This window comes from Notothenia rossii (assembly GCF_949606895.1).
Source record: "Notothenia rossii genome assembly, chromosome: 9".
Taxonomy (NCBI): Eukaryota; Metazoa; Chordata; class Actinopteri; order Perciformes; family Nototheniidae; genus Notothenia; species Notothenia rossii.
The window spans coordinates 57,272,381-57,292,013 of NC_136907.1; the positions used below are offsets into that span (position 1 = coordinate 57,272,381).

Consider the following 19,633-nt stretch of genomic DNA (forward strand, 5'->3'; position numbering starts at 1 on the left):
GTGCCACAGGCATTGCTTTTATTTATTTGGATAAGCGTCACTTAACCTCACGTGGGATGAGTTACAAGATGATGGCAAAGTTACATAGAGAATATAGTATTTCTATCCAGCCATATAATTCCCATGCTAACAACCTGGACACAAGGCAGAGTTTAATTTGGGTCTGTTTTGCATTTCAAAAACCCCCTTCCCGTCCATGTTGGTCCATTTTCTCTCCTTTCTCCCCAACATTTGTTAGGCAATTACAACCAAACGAGGACATAATGGTCGAGCCAGCGAGCCTCAGCTTTCTCTTTCAAGTCCAGCCTCTCACTGAGACATGAGCAGGAGCCAAATGTGTACAACGACCACGGTAAACACACTTGCACACACACACAGAAAGCCAATAAAAGGCAGGTGTGGAACAGTGCAATAACTGAATACAGCAGGCTGTCAGCTTCAAAAGCTAAAAGGACAAGGCCAGCATTGATAGCGGTTGATAATTGCACACCCACCAGCCAAGGTAAAAGCACTAAAGGTGGTGGACACACACCGACAAACAGACCGGGGGGTTATAAAAACAGGACAGGAGTAGTAAAAAATGTGTTGTCTCTGTTTTTATCTCATCACATGTGGACATACACACCACCTCCATACACACATGTTGTGCTGACAACTGTAAGAAAGAAGGGAAGGGGCTGAGCAAACAGAACCAAAGGCAAAGAATGTCCTTTTTTTTGCTCTCTTCTGCAAACAAGTCCGGAGTGGAAATGGCATCGTTTGAAATTGCTGCAGAAATGTGGCTGAAACACCCGAGGCCAGCGTTAAACAGAAAGCACATAAGGGAAATAAACACAGGGAGGGAGAACATGGGGGCATTGCTTGAAATACTAAAGCCAGCAGTGAGAAAAGAGATATGATTTATTTTACAGGTGGGAGTGCTGTGTGGGTAGTATTTAGTTACAATCCAAGCGCTTTCACTTGAATCCAATGGTTCTTTGTATTGGTATCAGTAACCGTTCTGATAATGTCCATGCCAAGTCCATACATGAAATCTGTCCCATTTGCTCTTCTGAGAATAATTGAAACGTCGCAGAAGAAATGCTCTTTCGCAAAGTGATGCTATTTACCTCAAAGGTTTAGCATAAGCTATATGATGAATAAAGCCCTACGTTTTGTTGTTTTGATTCCTGGGTTAAGTGAACGTGCTTGAAGCCGGAGGAACTTTTACCAACTTCTGTTCATTTTCTGCTACGAGTTTCGCTTTGATGTGTTGCCTTAATGACAGATCATGTGAGAACACAGCATAATGGTACTCTCAAAACATGGACATTTAAGATTTCAATCCACTTTCAATGGGAACACATGTAAACAGCACTGTGCATCGAAGAAGCCAGTTTAACCCAGGCATTTATTACCAGTCACCTCTACGTACTTTGTCCATTCGAGGACTTAAACAATGGACTCTGGTTCAAAAGCCAAGTTCCCTTGGACTGTGCTACTGCCTACATATCAGAACTTTGTGTTAATCAATGAAAACTAAGAGGAAGTCCTGGGCAAGACGGTGTGCAGATTTCCTATTACTTCATCATGCTTTTTTGTTACTCGTGAGGAACGTAAAAATGGCCGCCTTAGTGTCTGCTAGGTGAAGTCCCCAAACTACAACCTCTGATGAATGATTTTAGATAGTCAGCCCTCATGTGCCGACAGGTGCCTGTTCCTTTGATGAATTCAACAACAGAGCAACTTCCTAATGGCCTCATCTTTCACAAGCCTTTCCCAGAGCTAATAAGAGAGCGGGGACGATTTGTTTTACCGATTTTCTCTTTTTGAGTGTGGCGGGCATGGAATTAATTACACTGATTAAATATTGTCTGTCTGCTTTGCGAGCTGGGGAAAGGGTTGAAGACAGACTATGTGAGTGTTTGTTTGTGTGTTTGTGTGTTAAGTGGCTTAAGTTGTGGCTCAAAATGGGCTCTGCTGTGAATATACATGGATAAATGGATATACAAGAAGAAATGCACTTAAGAAGAAAAAGGAGATGTGGTTTTGCCAATTAATTTTCAAGCATCCAGCTTCAATAGCAGCCGCGTTTAAGGTTAAAGCACTTACGAGTTGAAAATGTACAATTTCTGTACATGAAAGTAATGATGAATATTTAAATAATATAGAGCACTTTTTTAAGCAAAGTCAAAGGGCTTTACGACATACAGCCAGGCACAAGAATAAATTACACTGGTATAATCATAATAGTCTTAGATAATAGAGCATACAGAAAGCATAACATTAAAATCAGGGAATCTGTTTCAATTAAACATGACTTGCAAAAAGTGCAGCAAGCTTTTTGATTTTAAATCTGCAATTAAATCTAAACAAGGGCAACAGTTTGAATAAAAATGCCTAATATGGGAACATAAACTATTGAAAAACATAAGTGTAAGTTGATATTCCCTGACATCACGCAATCGCCAGAACTAAAAAGGTAATGGGCGGCGGCTATAAACTAACTACACCACCATGAGACAAGATGGCCTTTTTTAAGAAACATAAAACGTACAACTTGTGGTATTAACTGGTGTGTTTTATTTCAAAGAAAAGTATGTTAAAATCGTTGAAGCTTGTGTTAACCACAGAACTTATGTCGGGTTCTAACAAGCTCAAATATCCCATTGATTTTGAAACGAGGGAACTGAAAGTACAAAAATGCTAACTCAATGCCGCTTTCAGCACTCATTCCTCTAAACTTCTAGATTAGAACAAGAGAAAGTCAGTGATGAGGATCGATCAAACCCTCCAACACATACAGTATGTGAATGTCGGCCCTAACTCATATACTATCAGTAGTCATACAATAATCTGTTCTCTGTGAAGTTAGTCATGATTACCCAGAAAAGCATGAGCCAATACCCCGACAGGGTGGAAACACTGCAGAGGCACGTGCACTGTCAACTCTCTGACCTCTTTCTCACTCAAAAGTCATGACTGACTCTTTCCAACTTCCCCCAGTCCTCCTGTCAAAACCACCGACACTTGCTCAACCAGCAGCAGCCTCCCGCATCAAAGCGGAGACGGTGAGGGGAAAGTAAAGAAAAAACGTTAAGATCTCGCCTTGGCGGAGTAAAAACCCTTTACTATGCTGGAGTCTACAGACAGAATAAGATTAAAGTGTGAGTCGTCTTTAACTGATGTAAGTTACAGAAATGGGGAGCTTGTGAAGAACATTAAAGACAGAGTTACATATAGTTTTGCTTTGATGAATGGTAGATGGAGAAATATGGAAGGAAAACCGACCGATGAAAACTAAGCTGTGTCAGTGGACTCGGTCCTGAGAGTTGAGTCAGGAAGAGAGATTGCAGATGAAGCAAGCGAGGGTGATCTCACCGCACTCCTTCTGTCTTTAATCGCAACACTCTTGAGCAACCAAAGAGCAGATTTACACCAGAGGCTCAACAGATTTTCCACAACAAGGAAGCCCGCGGCCATTCTGCCAGCAAATTACATCTGAGGAATTACTGGCAAGAACAACCACCAACACCTCCCTCCACACACTGAAAACTGAAAATCATACATGAACTGAAACTGACTTAATACACTGATAACAAGCAGAAACTCAAGAAATCTATTCTAAATGTTTAGAAGTGATACAATACAATCAACAGTTGCTCTTTTACACACTTCAATTTTGGAATGTTGGGTTCATCAGAAAAACTTACATATGCATTCCCCAAGATGTGCCAGAATGGTGTCTGGAGTATATGTACTGCTCAAATTAAATATTGCCCACAATTTTGCTACTTAATTAATCATTTCATGTATGTATCATCATTGCCAAGCATTCACTGTTTTTAGCTTTTTGAATGTGTTGCTTTTCTCAGTTTTACATAATTGCAAAAACTTAATTCAAGGTGAATAATCAAAAAGGTTAATCAACAGAATGATTGATAAGGAAATGACCGATAGTTGTAAATACAATGCAATATACTTGTATTTCCCCTGTAAAGAGATGTGAACTGGATCCTAGTAAACATTACATCAAATGGTTTGGTTGGGCTCTTTCAAATTCCTTCACAGGGGAAATCATTTGCCACTTTTATACATGTTTATCTATTTTTCGCACTGTAGATGAAGTGAAACTTCATATTACGGCAGTTGCTTAAAAGATGATACTAGTGCAATCTGTGCAAATGACTCCTTCCTGGTCCTGATTGAGAAATATGTTGTCTTGGAAAAACAAACGGCAGTTGCTTAAAAGATGATACTAGTGCAATCTGTGCAAATGACTCTTTCCTGGTCCTGATTGAGAAATATGTTGTCTTGGAAAAACCCTTCATTGCATTTAAAAGGAAGCCTATTTGATGGAATGCTAGCTACAGATGTACAGGAGCTTCGATTGAATCAAATCTAAAGTTGGCAAATCTTTTGTGAATGTTATCCAATACTGCATAGCCAAGGATTAAGTTAATTACAGGTGTGAAACTGACCACATATTCTGTAAGTTCCACCATTTTTAGGAGCTTTTAGACATTTCAGGACCTAACATATTTGCAGTTAAGAAGCCCCCCAGTGTTTCCAGCCCACTGACTGACTCTCCCATACAGTTTAATCCTGTTCAATTTTGCTGCCTCGCTTTGTCAGAGTCACCGGTGCTTCAAAAGGCGTCAGGGACCCATTACAGCTTTATGTAACGTTGCGTAGACAGGGACGTGCACACACACACACACATACACAGACAGACAGACCCCCTTCCCTAGCCCCCCCTTTCTGTGAACAAGGGGTTTTTCTACAGCTGGGTAACAAAGCATGACCCAATAATCCCAAAGCTTGACTCAAAGCTTAAGAAACCCCCCCCTCCCTCCTCTAATATCCCTTCCTCCCGCTCTCTGAGGACTTTATAAGGCTCTGGCAAGGGGGCTCCTGGGCGCACATGTGTGTGTATGTGCCGCGAATAAGGGGGGTTTTACAAACACAAGCACGCTTAGCTTTGATTATTCTAATTATGACTTGGAGCGAGGAGTAGATTATTATGAACACATGGGCCGATGAGTTGCTGATGAGCTCACGTCTCTTCAATCCGTCAGTATTATGGTTAAAAGAGGCTGACAGACAAAGGCCTCTAATGTACGGGGTGAAGGGCATCTACGGGACGTACCAGTACTCATTATTTAATCGTTGATGCGTACACAGAGTCTTCTATGGTAAACATCATCAATTCCTATAGAAATAACCCAAAACAATTTCATTATAATCTGCTTTTTCAAGTTTGTTTTTTTTCTTTCTTGAAAGATTTTCAAGCCAGCAGCAAACAAGCATCTCTGGTCTTATTATTTCAATTAGATTTAGTTTGGCTTATACTTGTATTGGGCCAATAGTGCTGCTCCTCTCACACGCTCCTAGTCTGGTCTTAAACTTTCTGTGACCCGGACCTTGAAGTCCTGCACAGTAGAAAGGCAGATCACAGACCCCCTCCCCCATCTCTAACACCAGATCTCATTAGTAATTACCTGAAAAAACAAGCGCAATTCCAGACTAGGCTCTAAGGCACACCGATTTGAAGCAACGGGGACAAAAGCAAGTCTAAAGACGACGATGAAGTCATAGAAATAAGATCTCCTGCTCTGCTAGTGATAACTATGAGGAATAATAAACTATATCTAATGATAGCGTAGCTTGTGGGCTCATTGCTTCAGTGTTTCTGTATGTGTGCTTGGTGGATGTCCTTAAATATTGCGGAAGCGAGTGGTAAACAGCAGTTTTAGCTCGCCTTAAGTCACAAACACAGACGAGAGAGCTGCATCACCCACCTCATCTTGGGACTGATATCATTTTATTTATGTAACCGGCAGCTATTTCTTTATGTATAACTTTAAGTTGTTATAATTGATGTCCTTGAAAGCAACTTTTGGGTAAAAAGTGTTCATTTGTGAACTTTAACATAAATACATTTAAGCTTTTCGGCCTTTAGTTTGTCTTTGAGTGTTTAAATAAATAGCAAACTACTGTTATCACTTTTTCAAATAGCTATAAATCCTTCATAATCCTATAAACACTTTGTGATCTTACGATCTTAGATCCCTGGATCTAAAATTATTTTTAAACGAGAGTTGATTTTGAATCGTGACCCCAAGAATCAAAAATGAATTGACATATTCCCACGAATGTAGTTTACGGCTCAATCTATCTTTAACATGCATATCATGTGGCTGAAAAGTTCAATACCCTTTTTCCAGACTACAGTTTCCGGAGATGCCCTATTTTAAACCATGCACCATCCACATTCATGTGTCAGCACGCTACCTTGTCTCATTCCTAATCACTCCCCAGTAAGTTCCTATTACAGAGTACATGAGGCACGTCCATCTCACTTTTCAAAAAACAAGTACAGCCACTATTTTAAGTGGCGATTATATTATGCCATGTCAGGGAAAAGCCATCTTAAGACTGTCTATTACAGGTGTGTAACACAACACTTAATGAGTGCATTGTGTGTGAGGTGAGCATGCTCTGTTGCCCAACCTCTCTAAATCCAGCTGTGAACAAAACAATTGTTCTGCTTGTTAAGTCAGTCAGTAAACCTTCCACCAGTGACTGGTTCTCATGGTGTGCAGAGTGAAGAACAAGCCAAATCTTATCTTGATGTCTCACAGCTATTTAACCTGTTCTATGTTTTGTTGACAGAAAGACAAAACCATGTGCCTGCCTGTTATGACTGACCTTGAGGGAGATTGTCGCGATTTGCCGGTGAGGCAGGTAAGAGTGGGAGTGTTTGCTTAAGGGTGCACAACTTGTTTTGAAAGTTTGCATTTAAACCAAAAACATTTCAAAGTTTAAAATGGTTTTTAAAAGTGACATTTTGCCATTATTTGCTACAAATGTTATTTTTTTATGAAATTCTTTACACGAGCACACCCTTATTAATCCTTTAGTTCTGCTTCACCTATGTACAAATACCAGGTTGGTGTGTTAGTAATGACAGGAAGTTTTAAAAGTAGGTCATCACTTCAAACTTGCTCGAGCGACCTTCAACAAAGTTATGGTTAACAAACAATCCAGGCATACAAGCCTTGAGGCAATCAACAAAACTAAAGCCAGATAAAATCTGGCTCCAATAACTAATGTCAACTCACACTCTCTCAGACTCTCAAAACTTATCAACTAATCTAACTGAGAGCAAATCTGACTTTCATATTCACAATTCTTCAATTTCATTTAATTATGGGGTGCAATCGATGAGCATTTATAAGATGCAATTAGATATAGCAGTGAGAGAGAAAAGCAGCAGCCACAGTTTGCAGCTCTCTCCCCAGATACCTTGGAGCAGCAACATGAAACCCCAGACAGGCTCCAGTGGCTCTCACACCATATGGCCAAAGAAAAATCCTCCTGGTATCCATAAAAGGCTGTTTGTCTTTTTACAATCTATAGGTTACATCTCATCAATTTCCCTGTTGTCTGAGCTCGTTTTGTGGCTGTGTAGCCGGGGGTATGAAGCTAATGAGAGTGTGAGTGGAGATGGAGCTTTGCGGAATGGCCCTTTGTTTGGAAACAGCCTCTCTGCAGCGCAGGAAATGCGAGACGCTTATCGATCATTTCAACTGGAAGTCTTTTGTGTAGCAAGCGACAGAGGCTGCGGGCAAACGTACTAATAAAAGGCAGCTTGACGTTGCACACGTTACTTAGGGGTTAACTTTAATATTAAAAACAAAACAAACACTCCCAGCATGTATTTTCCACGTTGGTGGCGAATGTGCTCTTTGTCCGGTCCGAACAGCAGCGGCAAATAAACAAAAAAAAGCTGTGGGGGGATTCTTTCGGATTAACGTTGGATTAATCATAATAAGAGACCCAATAACAGCCTTTGTTCCTTGCCTAAGCCACCCTCAATCGAAGGCGGGTTGAGAAAAAAAACGACTTTTGCAAAGAGGAGTTCGCGCGAACAAAAATAAAGCCCCGACGCTAAAACGCTTTTGTATCCGCGTCTGTCAGCCCTCCTCCTCCGCGACTCCCCCGGTCCGGGTTTACGGACGGCTTCAGTCAGCCCCGACCGTCGACGAGGAGCCCCAGAGAGGGAGAAAAGTGTGCATATAATTCCCGAAACATCGCTGAATTTGTTTGAAACCCCTAACACACAGCAAAACAAGGTTTCAACGTGAAAGCAAAACTGGGCAAAGACGCAGCGGCACAGTAATGAGAAGCCACGATAGGAAGCCCTTTAATTTTTTAACAGCAGCTGGTCGGCTAAGCTAGCAGCGACCGTATCATAGCTTCCCCTTTCATGGAAAAGACGATAAAAGCTCAACATTTGACAATAAATGTTACCTGGTATGCCTTCTAAATTATAAACCAACACATAGACCCATGGTTGGCTATATATGCGAGGAAATAGACGCTTTGCATACTTCCCACCAGGGCAAACTTCCATCAATCATCCCCAGTAAAGATCCAGCAGCAGATACTTGGAAAAGGTCCACAATGTTTGAGCCAAAAAAGCTTTGCCTCGGTTATAGCGATATTTCCCACTTACCGACTTGTAAAACGTTTTCCACACAGCCTGTCTCTAGTAGCCTGATACCCCGGCGGAAAGGCAGCCCGTCTCCCGTTCCCACAGCTCCGGCTGCCCCCACGGTAGCTGTCGTACCGGTAGATCCTCCGCCACCGCCGGCGGTTGTAGCTCCGGACCCTGCACCCCCAGCCCCGCCGGTAGCCGCCGACGGACCCTCCTCGCCGGCTACTCGGCACTGAAACGAAGAGTACATGCATATCTCCTTTTCGTTACGGGGAAAAGACCAGTAGACGATGCGGCGCTGGACGGGCTCCGGGATCCGCTCGAAGCGCTCCTCTACTCTCTCGAAGGCCCACTTTTCCGCTACTGCCTTCGCCGCGCAGTCCAGAAGAGACTCCGGGGAACGAAGCCGGGAGCTGGGCCACCCGCTGCCGTGCCCAGGCCCCGGACCGGGACCTCGGGGAGCAGGGCGCAGGCAGGGTCGCTTGCTGGCCGGTGGTAAGGAGAGGAGAGGATGGGGCGGCTGTTCTCTGCGTCCTTCCGCCATGGCGAGCCGATCTACACTGAAGAGACGGACGGTGTGCGGACACAGAGCAGCAGCAGGAAGCCGAGTACACACACTCACAACACAAAACACACACACACTGAGCAGCGGGTGTCAAACCAGACAGGATCTCAGGCAGGGCTTCCGATCACAACCTTCAAAATAAAAGTGCTATTTGAATATTAGCTTTTTACACAAACATAAAAAGTTCAAACTTCTCAAGTGGGGCGTCGTCGGGTGTATAGTTAAATATTGTCAATGAATATTGTTAAATGATGCACATAATGCTGCTCTAATAATTATCTAATCATGAATTAGTCACTTTAATTTAACTTTTTAATATCCAATTTGGGATCATATTTTAAAATGTGATGTATCATCATGTCCCACAAATTACATAATGTATTTGACCCATACATCAAATTACTATATTAAGTAGTTTTCCCTCAAATAAAAGCCTGGTCAATACTTCAATTTGATTACATTATTTCAGATAAATTGATTTAATTAATTGTAATTATTTCATTTTGTAGTTTTTAACAACTTCCCAAAAACCCCAGCAAAGTCATAGTTTATTTTTGAATATAAATTATAAATTTCAAGTAAAACATAATTTCGAATGTACACCGGATATATAACTCCCTAATAGTGACTATTTAACACACATATATTAATTTTGTATCATTCATGTTGAACTTATAGTCAATGTATTGCCCCCTTCCATTAGGTTTCCTCCTTCCTCCCCTTGGAGAAACTAAAACAAGTTTTCTGAATCGAAAATAATTATAAGAAAGAAACTTTTTAATTTTTGTCGGGTTTGTTTGGATCCTATTCAGCTTCTGTGGCTAATTGGTTTTAAGCTATGGTTTTAAGGCTGCAAGCAGTCTTTCAAATCCTAAATGTTTACTGTCGACTTCTACGTCGTATTATTCTTATTCTTCTAATCTTTCCCCACAGCAGCAGAAGATACAGCCGACCTGCAATGTTGTCAGGGTAGTAGTTGGTTAAATGTCATCTGGTAAGGGAGTCTTTTATTTTGAAAAAGCCCAATCTCTCAATTTCCTGTATTAGGCGATATTTCTGTGTGACTCGATACCACTGAGCTGACAGAGAGAGCAACACAGTGAAAGGTGGGGGAGCGAGAAAGAGAGAAGCAGAGGGGGTGAGTAGATTGATGGGAGGTGGAGTATGTCACACATCACTAACCTGCACAATAACAAAACACTCTAGTCTCCTAACAGCACAGCTACAGCTCCCAGATCTGATCTCCAGGGGCGGTTCTATGGGTTGGGATGGGGGGGGGGGGGCTAACACTGACTTTGGACCCCCCCTGTGGCCCCCCTGAAAATGAAAGAAGAACAAAAAAATAGTAAGTAAAAGTGGCTAACCACTTGTTTTATTTTTTGAAAGCTCTCATCCTAAAAAAGGTTGGAGACCCCTGCATTAGAGGGTAAAAACTGTAGCTATAAGTATCTGAAATAAATATGTGTACTGAAACAAATACCAATCACTGTATTGCATTGTTTTCTTATGCGCAATTACTTCATACTGTCTTTGTCTTTTTCATCCTGCATTTATTGTGACCCCCTCAGAAAATAACTGGCCCCAGCCTGGCCCCCCCAGTCAAATTGGTCTAGAACCGCCACTGCTGTTCTCTAATATTGAAATGTGCTTTATTATTTATATGAATGGGTGGAAACCAGTGACGCAAAAGCAAGCATCTTATACAATGTAAACAACTATGTGACAATAACAAAAACCAAGAAAAACCAAACATAATTTTACTTTATAATAATACATAATAAGTACAATTAAATGAATGACATACATGTGAGATTCCTGTTGCAGCTTTTTTGTATTGCTCTAAAACAGGGGTGTCAAAGTCAAGGCCCGCGGGCCAGATCCGGCCCGCGAATGAATTATCTTGGCCCCCGGGATGATATTTGATTAGTATTAGAACCGGCCCGCAGGCCACAGCCGCCTGCTTGTGTTTTGCACGCACCAAGACTACATTTCCCACAATGCAACGGTAGCCCGCGAACTCACTGCAGCGCCGCAAGTGGGCCTCGGCTTCGTTAGTCATCAGCATTCAGGGCAGATGTCAACTTTCAGCAACCCCGCTCCCCAATAATGGCTAAACGGAAGGTGGACGGTGAGAACAGGGGGTTTAATGCCAGGTGGGAGGCAGAGTACATGTTCACGGAGGTAAAAGGCAAAGCTGTGTGTCTTCTGTGTGGAGAAAGTGTGGCCGTAATGAAAGAATATAATCTAAGAAGGCACCATGAAACGTCTAAGAAACACAAAGACAAAGACAAGAATATGGACATGGAACAAAGGCTACAGAAGGTGGAAGAATTAAAACGAGGTCTTAAGTCCCGGCAGGCTCTGTTCACAAAAGCCAAATCACAAAGCGAGGCTGCTGTCAAGGCTAGTTTTATTGTGGCAGAAGAAGTTGCAAAATCAGCCCGGCCGTTTACAGAGGGAGAGTTTATCAAAAACTGTATGCTTAAAGTTTGTGACACGGTGTGCCCAGACAAAAGGCAGCTATTTTCAAACGTGAGCCTGAGCAGAAACACCGTTGCTGAACGTGTAGACCAGCTTTCCACCAATCTAAAAGAACAGCTTGTGGAAAAGGGAAAAGATTTCATCGCACATTCACTTGCTGCGGATGAGAGCACCGACACAAGTGACATTGCCCAGCTGTCAATTTTCATTCGTGGAGTTGACTCCAGCCTGGGCATAACAGAAGAGTTTTTGGCATTACGTCCTATGCATGGCACAACTACAGGACAAGATCTGTATGAAGAGGTATCCGGATGTGTAAATGACATGGGGCTGCCTTGGGGAAAACTCGTGGGATTGACAACAGACGGAGCACCCGCGATGTGTGGACATAGGAGTGGATTGGTGGCAAGCATACGTGAGAGGATGCGGGACGAAAACGTCACAGGTGAGCTGACAGCTTATCACTGCGTAATACACCAGGAGTCGTTATGTGGCAAAGCCTTGAAAATGGATCATGTAATGAGCATCATAACGCGTGCAGTTAACTTCATTAGGGCCAAAGGTTTAAATCACCGCCAGTTCAAGGCATTTCTGGGCGAGTTAGATACAGAGTATGGTGACTTGCCCTATCACACGGCTGTGCGATGGCTAAGCCAAGGAAAAGTGCTGCAAAGATGTTTCGAGCTGCATGAGGAGATCTGTCTGTTCATGGAAAGCAAAGGGAAAGACACAACAGAGCTCCGAGATGAAACATTTATGTGTGAAATGGCGTTTCTGTGCGACATCACAAGCCATCTGAATGCGATGAACCTGCAGCTGCAGGGACGGGGGCGTGTCATCTCTGATATGTACAGTACAGTGAAGGCGTTTAAAACCAAGCTGATCCTGTGGGAGACACAGATGCGGAAAGAAAACTTGAGCCACTTTCCCAGCTGCCAGACAATGAAAGAGAAGCTCTCTACCGCTGTGTTCCCGAGTGCACAGTTTGCTGATAAACTCAACATACTTGCCGCCGACTTCCGACGCCGATTTGCTGACTTTGAAGCTCAAAAAAGCAGGTTTGAACTGCTCGCCAATCCTTTTGGAGTTGACGTGGAAAGCGCACCAACAAACCTGCAAATGGAGTTGATTGAGCTCCAGTGCAATGACACACTGAGGGAAAAATATGAGAGAGTGGGTGCTGCTGAGTTTGCACGTTTCATCCCCGACACATTGCCTCAGCTGCGCATCCAAGCTGCTCAGACGCTCTCTATGTTTGGCAGCACATACCTGTATGAACAAATGTTCTCTTTGATGAAGCTAAACAAAACATCACACAGGAGCCGTCTTACTGATACACACCTTGAGTCAATCCTGAGGATTTCCTCAGCTCAGAGCCTGACCCCGAACATTGATGAACTTGTACAAAAGATGGGACACCACCAAGTATCAGGCTCAGCCTCAGACAAGTGAGCATCACAGAGCATTAACTTATTTTTAGTTTTTAATTCAGTTAAATTTTTATTTATTTTTATTTTTTGTTTCTACAAGACATGATTTTTCTTTGAAAGAAGTATTGTTTTGTCTGTGTGCCATAGATTTTTGTATTTTATTTATTTATATTTATTTTTCAGTTAATGGATTGCAGATAAGAGCCATGAGAAAGAATACAACTGATTTTATTTTTATTTTTTTATTTTCTCATTTTACTATTTGAAAGCATGGGAGCAGCACAATATTGCATTTTCAGTTTATAATGCATGCAATTTCATTTATGCATTTATCTCGATATTAAGGAGCATATTTTATTTTTGAAGGACATTAACTTTTTTGCTGTTTGCCTGTTGAAAATGTTTTCCCTTTAAATAAATGACAGAGCCATAAGAAAATATTGCTTCATTCATTTAATCATTAAATAATATACGATGCACTGTGTTAGGTCTTGGTTCAATAGGTTATGTGCAATCATTTTAATATGTTTTAATAAAAATTGAACCAGTCCGGCCCTCGGCTTGTAGCAAATTTGTTTTTTTGGCCCTCTGATGCATTTGACTTTGACACCCCTGCTCTAAAAGGATCATTACCTTCACTTATCACACCTGCTCGCTTCCTCTGACATGAAAGTAGAGTCACTGACATGTGCACATTTTAAATTAAAACAGATAACGATCCCTCTTCATGAATAACGAAGTTACTGTTTTGCAAATTAAATTCACACCATTATGAGTCCTATACACATCAATGACCTCAGGTCAGAGAATACACAATCATTTGAATGGGTGCAGCACACAGTTCTCTGACTGTTTCCCACAAAGGGACATAGTATGTCTAACGCCAAATTAAAACTCATTACAATGCTTACTTCACAAAAAAGTTGAGTAAATATCTCATATCAGCAGCTTTACCTGAATGATAAGGACTATACTTTTCCCGGGTCGCCGAGGATGCTGGCGTTGTTTGTTCGCCGCTCCTCCGCCCCAAATATTGTTCTTTAATCCAGATCAGAACCTCTCCTGTCTGGCTCTCTACTTTTGAAATGTCAGTCATCAGCAAAAATAGCAGCATCTCTATATCGAATCGACACAGATCTTTGTGTTGTCATCTCCTACATGCTGGCTCTTTCCTGCTCACCGGTCCCTAGCCCGCTAGCTAGCTAGCATTATCGGACCTAGCAGGCTGCTACCCAGATGCTCCTCGGCTCCCTGAAGTCTGCTGAGCTAACAATTCTGTCTCCACCCCAACTCCACCCTAAATCCACCCTAACTCCGCGGCTCGTGTGGGTCTTCCCATCCCGCTGCGATCAGCCGGCTTCCCCGCTGACATCGTCTCTCACTTCCGCCTACAGCCGGTGGCTACCAAGCTAGCTAACAAGCTAGTAGGCTGGTCACCCGGCTCCCACTCTGCACCAGGCTGTCAGCCCCTCCTACGATTCTCCTCCGGAAACCACTGGAATCATTCTCCTGATATGCTGTGGATTATCAGTCTCATTTTATCTGGACTCACACCGCTCCTTCTTCCACGGTCATCCGGCTCCTGGTCTCTGCTGCCCGGGTCCCCAGCATTAGCTAGCTCCGTGCTAGCGCCACTTCACGGGATCATGCCGCCGCTCTACTCTCTGTCAGATCTCCACTCCTTTAATAACCGCCTGCCTCCGGACTGCATGGAAATCCTCGCAGATAATGAAATACTCCGCAAACGCCGTCCTCCACACAGAGGCTCTGCCCGTAAGTTTTTATTTCATTCCACGTCTCCACACTCCATCCCGTCCATTCGGTCCTGTCACACGCCCACACTACGCCATCACAACAAAAAACACGTGAATCTGACCAATCTCCTTCCACTCCCCCGGTCCACACAACCCCTCCCCCCCCCAATGCAACGTCACCTCAGACCAGACCCGCTCAACACACGCTCCATCCACAATAAAAGCCACATTCTGAATGAATTCATGAAAGACAATAACTTGGACTTTCTGTATCTGACCGAAACATGGCAAAAATCCCTGGACTATTTTTCTTTAAATCAAATCACTCCAGCAGGATTCACATACATTGACAAACCTCACCCACAAGGGCGGGGTGGTGGTATAGCTGCTATTATCAGAAAGGAAATAAAAGCTACCATAATCCCCATCCCTGATGCTTCTTCATTTGAACGCCTGATCTTTAAACTCTCTGGTCCCACTCCCCTGGTCACCCTTTCTCTCCGACCTCTCTGACATTCTCACTCAGCTTTCTGCCATATCCCCATCTGTTCTCCTCTTAGGTGATTTTAACATTTATGTTGACGACCCGACCTGCAAATATGCCTCTGAATTTAAGGAAACCCTTCACTGCTGCAACTTCTCTCAACACATCAACTTCCCAACACACAGCCGTGGTCACATCCTGGACTTGGTCTGCTCCACTGGTCTCACCATCCATCATCTGTCCAGCCTAAATCTCCACGTCTCTGATCACCTGGCCATCATCATGGACAGCAACATCCCCATCCCCGCCCAAAAGCAAAAACGCACAATAACCTAGAAACCTCAAATCCATCTCACCTTCAGCAATCACTGCCTCCATTACCTGCAAGATGTCTGTCTCCCCCCCCCCCCACACTTTCTGAAAACCCATCTGAACTTGTGGACTATTATAACAGCACCCTCTCCTTCTGTCTCAATGAACTGGCCCCCACAAAAACTAAAAATGTCTCTTTCATACACTCCGCTCCCTGGTATACCCCCGAACTCCGCCAAATGAAATCAAGGAAACGTCAACTTGAACGCCAACACAAGAAAACCACACAAACAGTCCATCTTCAAATCTACAAAGACTATCTCCAGAAGTACAGTAATGCACTCAAAGCAGGCGGTGCAATTACTACTCACAACTCATTCAGTCTGGCTTCAGCAACCCCAAGCGTCACTTCTCCACCATCAGCAAACTTCTCAACCCTGTGACAACGCCACCTCGTCCTTCACCACCGAACAGTGCAACTCCTTCCTTTCGTTTTTCCAAACCAAAATCAGCAACATTTACAGCAATCTGACACCCTCATCAGCACCCCCCACCTCCCCTCCTGACTCCCCCCATTCACCTCACAGCCCCTGTTCCACTTCTCCCCTGTGACCCCCATGCAACTGTCCCACTTCATGACTGGAATTAACTCCCCCTGCACACTTGACCCAATGCCCTCCAAATTTGTTAAAGAGAGCCTCCCTGCCATCTCCCAACTCATCGCCACCATCATTAAATCCTCCCTCAGATCTGGATCAGTTCTCCACTCTCTCAAACTGGCTGCTGTCACACCCATTCTCAAAAGACCTGGACTCAAACCTGACATCATGTCCAACTTCCGGCCCATCTCAAATCTCCCCTTTCTGTCAAAAATACTTGAACATGTCATTGCCTCACAACTAAAATCCCACCTCAGCTCCAATGACCTCTTTGAGCCATTTCAATCCGGTTTTCCGATCAAAACACAGCACAGAAAAAGCTCTTCTGAAAATCACAAACGACCTCCTCCTCTCCTCTGGCTCCGGCAACCTGAACAACCTCCTCGACCTCACCCCAGCATTCGACACCATCAACCACACCATCCTGCTGTCCCTCCTCAAATCATCACTCAACATCACTGACACTGCACTCTCCTGGCTGAAATCCTACCTCACCGACAGACATCAGTTTATCAACCATCAACAACTGCACCTCCTCCACTGCTCCTCTGTCCCAAGGCGTCCCCCAGGGTTCGGTGCTTGGCCCCCTCCTCTTCATCCTTTACATGCTCCGCCTTGGCAAAATAATTCGTCGCCACAACCTTCAATTTCACTGCTACGCCGATGACATCCAACTTTATCTCAACAAAAACCATCACCCCCACAACACACTCCACTCTCACCAACTGTCTCTCAGAAATAAAAGCATGGATGCAAACAAACTATCTCCAACTGAACAGTGCCAAATCAGACATCATCATCATCGGCCCCCCATCCCGTATCAAAGACATCCAGAATTTCAACTTCACCATTGACAGCCAAATTCTATCTCCCCCCCTCACATCCGCAACCTCGGAGTCATTTTCGACAGTCAGCTCAAATTCAACCACCATATAAATCACATCACCAGGACCGCCTTTTTCCACCTCAAAAACATTGCCCGTCTCCGCCCATCACTCTCCTCCTCTGCTGCTGAAACCCTGATTCATGCATTCATTACTTCACGACTCGACTACTGCAATAGCATCCTCTATGGCATACTATCCAACCTCCTCAATAAACTCCAACATATCCAGAACTCTGCTGCCTGCCTCCTCACCCACACCCGCTCCCGAGACCACATCACTCCCATCCTCCAGAACCTCCACTGGCTCCCCGTCCGTCAAAGAATCCACTTCAAAGTCCTCCTCATTACTCACAAAGCCCTCAACAATCAGGCCCCCCCCTACCTCACAGACCTGCTGCACCACCACACCCCTTCCCGCTGCCTCCGCTCATCAGAAGCCAACCTCCTATCCATCCCCACCCGCACCAAGACTGTTTTTAATGAGACTTGCTCATGACTTGCACATATAGGACTTTCTCCCACCTCTGGAGATTGGAGATTGCTTGTGTCATACATGTTCTCTTTTACTAGAAAAAATCAGTTTTTACCTTGGACATTTGCACATATAAACATACTAAGACGTGGCTTGACAAACTATTGTGTTTTAAGCATACTAAATTGTAACAGCTAATGGGTGGATGGATTGGGTCTATGAGCTACCTATGGACAACATGCAGTGTGTGCATATTATAACACAACAAAAATACACAGTGGATCACAATCTTTGACTCCTGAAAACACAGAAAAAGGAAAACTTAAAACTTAAATTAAGAAGATACCTACTCAAAAGATTAAACCCATGTTGAAAGATTATTCAGGTGACCATGAGGCGCTTTCACATCGGAGTACTTTTCCCAGGAATAGTTCCGATAGTTCTTGGGATTTTGCTTTCACACCAAAAAGATCTGGAACTAGAACCTAGTTCATGCAAACATTTTCACCCCTTTTCAGTCCCTGCTAGAGAGGTGGTACTTTCCTGGGGAGGAAAAGGTTCCAATTTCCGATTGGCTGTGCGAATTGCAAACCAAGCCCCGTAAAACTCCAAAATGTTTTGTGAAGCCGTCATTTTATTTGCTCGCATTAGCATTAGCCCAGTGCACCAACGGAGAGAGACTAACTTATCAATATCACCATATACCGGTGCATTTGAGACTTCCCCATTTCCAAAAAAAGAATCTGAGATTTTCCATTAAACTTCATATTCATTGTAGCCTATTAAGTATACGTTATGCTGTTAGAAATGGATGTTGGTCAAGCTCCCACACTTTTTATAAATGTACTGCAAGTACATGCAAACAGCAAAATGTATCCTGTCATGGACACTATTCAAATAATACACACATTGTAATTACATAATGATTATAAAATGTACATTTTCAGAAAGCTATAGTCCCTTTCTCAACAACATATTTCAGTTAAAGGTGGGCTAGGTAAGTTTCAGAAACCAGAAATCGAGATACACTTTTTGTTATATTCCATGGAATGCTCTTAAAATCCCGATAGCAATGAATATCTTAAGTGCTTTGACAAAAAATCCATAAATAAATGTCATCTGTGGAACCCGTAATACTGTAAAAACTACAACCAATCCGTTTAAACGGATTGGATTGCCACCCTGTCTGTCAACCTTCCATCTCGTGCACGCTAGGGCTGCAACGATTAGTCGACATAATCGACGACGTCGATCATAAAAATTCGTCGACGCGGAATTTTAGTGTCGACGCGTCGTATAAAAACAATCAGAGAGCCGGTAACGTTAATTCAAAACTGCGCAAATGTTCATTTGTAACTGCAATGCATTACAGGAAGTGCTGGGGGCAGTATACTCTCCATTGTCTGCCATGACTGCATTCTGTACTAACAACAAAGAAGAAAGAATACGAACGATGGCGGAAAGGAGAGAGAATGAGGGTGATGAAGAGCTCAAAAAAGCGAGACCGAGAGTTTCGAAAGTGTGGGAGTATTTCACAGACGAGAAGCCAAAGAAGTCAGTGAAATGCAGAATTTGTAAAGGGGAATTGGCATTCCACGGCAGCACTACAGTGATGCACGAGCATTTAAAACGCAAGCACCCTGGAACCGTGAGGACTGCTACTTTGGATCATGGGTAAGTTTGAGCAAGTTAGCCATAGTCATGTTTACGTTAGCTTACATGTTGGAAAACAGAACGTCTCATGGTTAATGCTTGCTAAGCAAACGCTATTTCAGTTATGTTGAGGCTGCGTGTCCACCAACGAGCTGCTAAACAGCGCCAAGCTTACAGCGTAGTAGAGCACACTAGAGCTTTATGGACGCTGTAATTAATTCCAAACTTAAAATAATAATTAACAAGGGTCTGCGAAATGACAAGAATAAAATGCGATTGAATTGATCCTGGGACTGGACAACAGGGTGACATTCACAGGTGTGCAGACTTGAGGTAAAACATGCACTGGAGCCCGGAAAAGGAGCCGTGCCCACAGGAAGCAGAGATGGAGGGTGTGACAGAAATAATCGTTAGATTAGTCGACTAATCGAAAAAATAATCGACCGATTAGTCGA

The 19,633-nt window shown here is 43.3% G+C and overlaps 2 protein-coding genes across 2 annotated transcripts in view; one reads left to right on the top strand and one right to left on the bottom strand.

Moving 5' to 3' along the window:
* zswim5 (zinc finger, SWIM-type containing 5) overlaps positions 1-14,888 on the bottom strand; it is a 66,277-nt gene extending 51,389 nt beyond the window's left edge. Inside the window, exons 1-2 of the mRNA XM_079652085.1 lie at positions 13,913-14,888; positions 8,501-10,364 (exon numbers count right to left, since the gene is read on the bottom strand). Coding sequence (XP_079508211.1) covers positions 8,501-9,026 — 526 coding nt within the window. The 5' untranslated portion in view covers positions 9,027-10,364; positions 13,913-14,888. The remainder of the gene's footprint in view (positions 1-8,500; positions 10,365-13,912) is intronic.
* On the top strand, positions 11,154-15,276 carry LOC307019914 (general transcription factor II-I repeat domain-containing protein 2-like; the record flags this gene model as incomplete). The annotated part of the gene is made up of 2 exons (XM_079651014.1): positions 11,154-12,799; positions 15,273-15,276. The coding sequence occupies 2 exons, from the start codon at positions 11,154-11,156 to the stop codon at positions 15,274-15,276; spliced, it is 1,650 nt and encodes a 549-aa protein (XP_079507140.1).
* Positions 15,277-19,633: the final 4,357 nt, after the last annotated feature.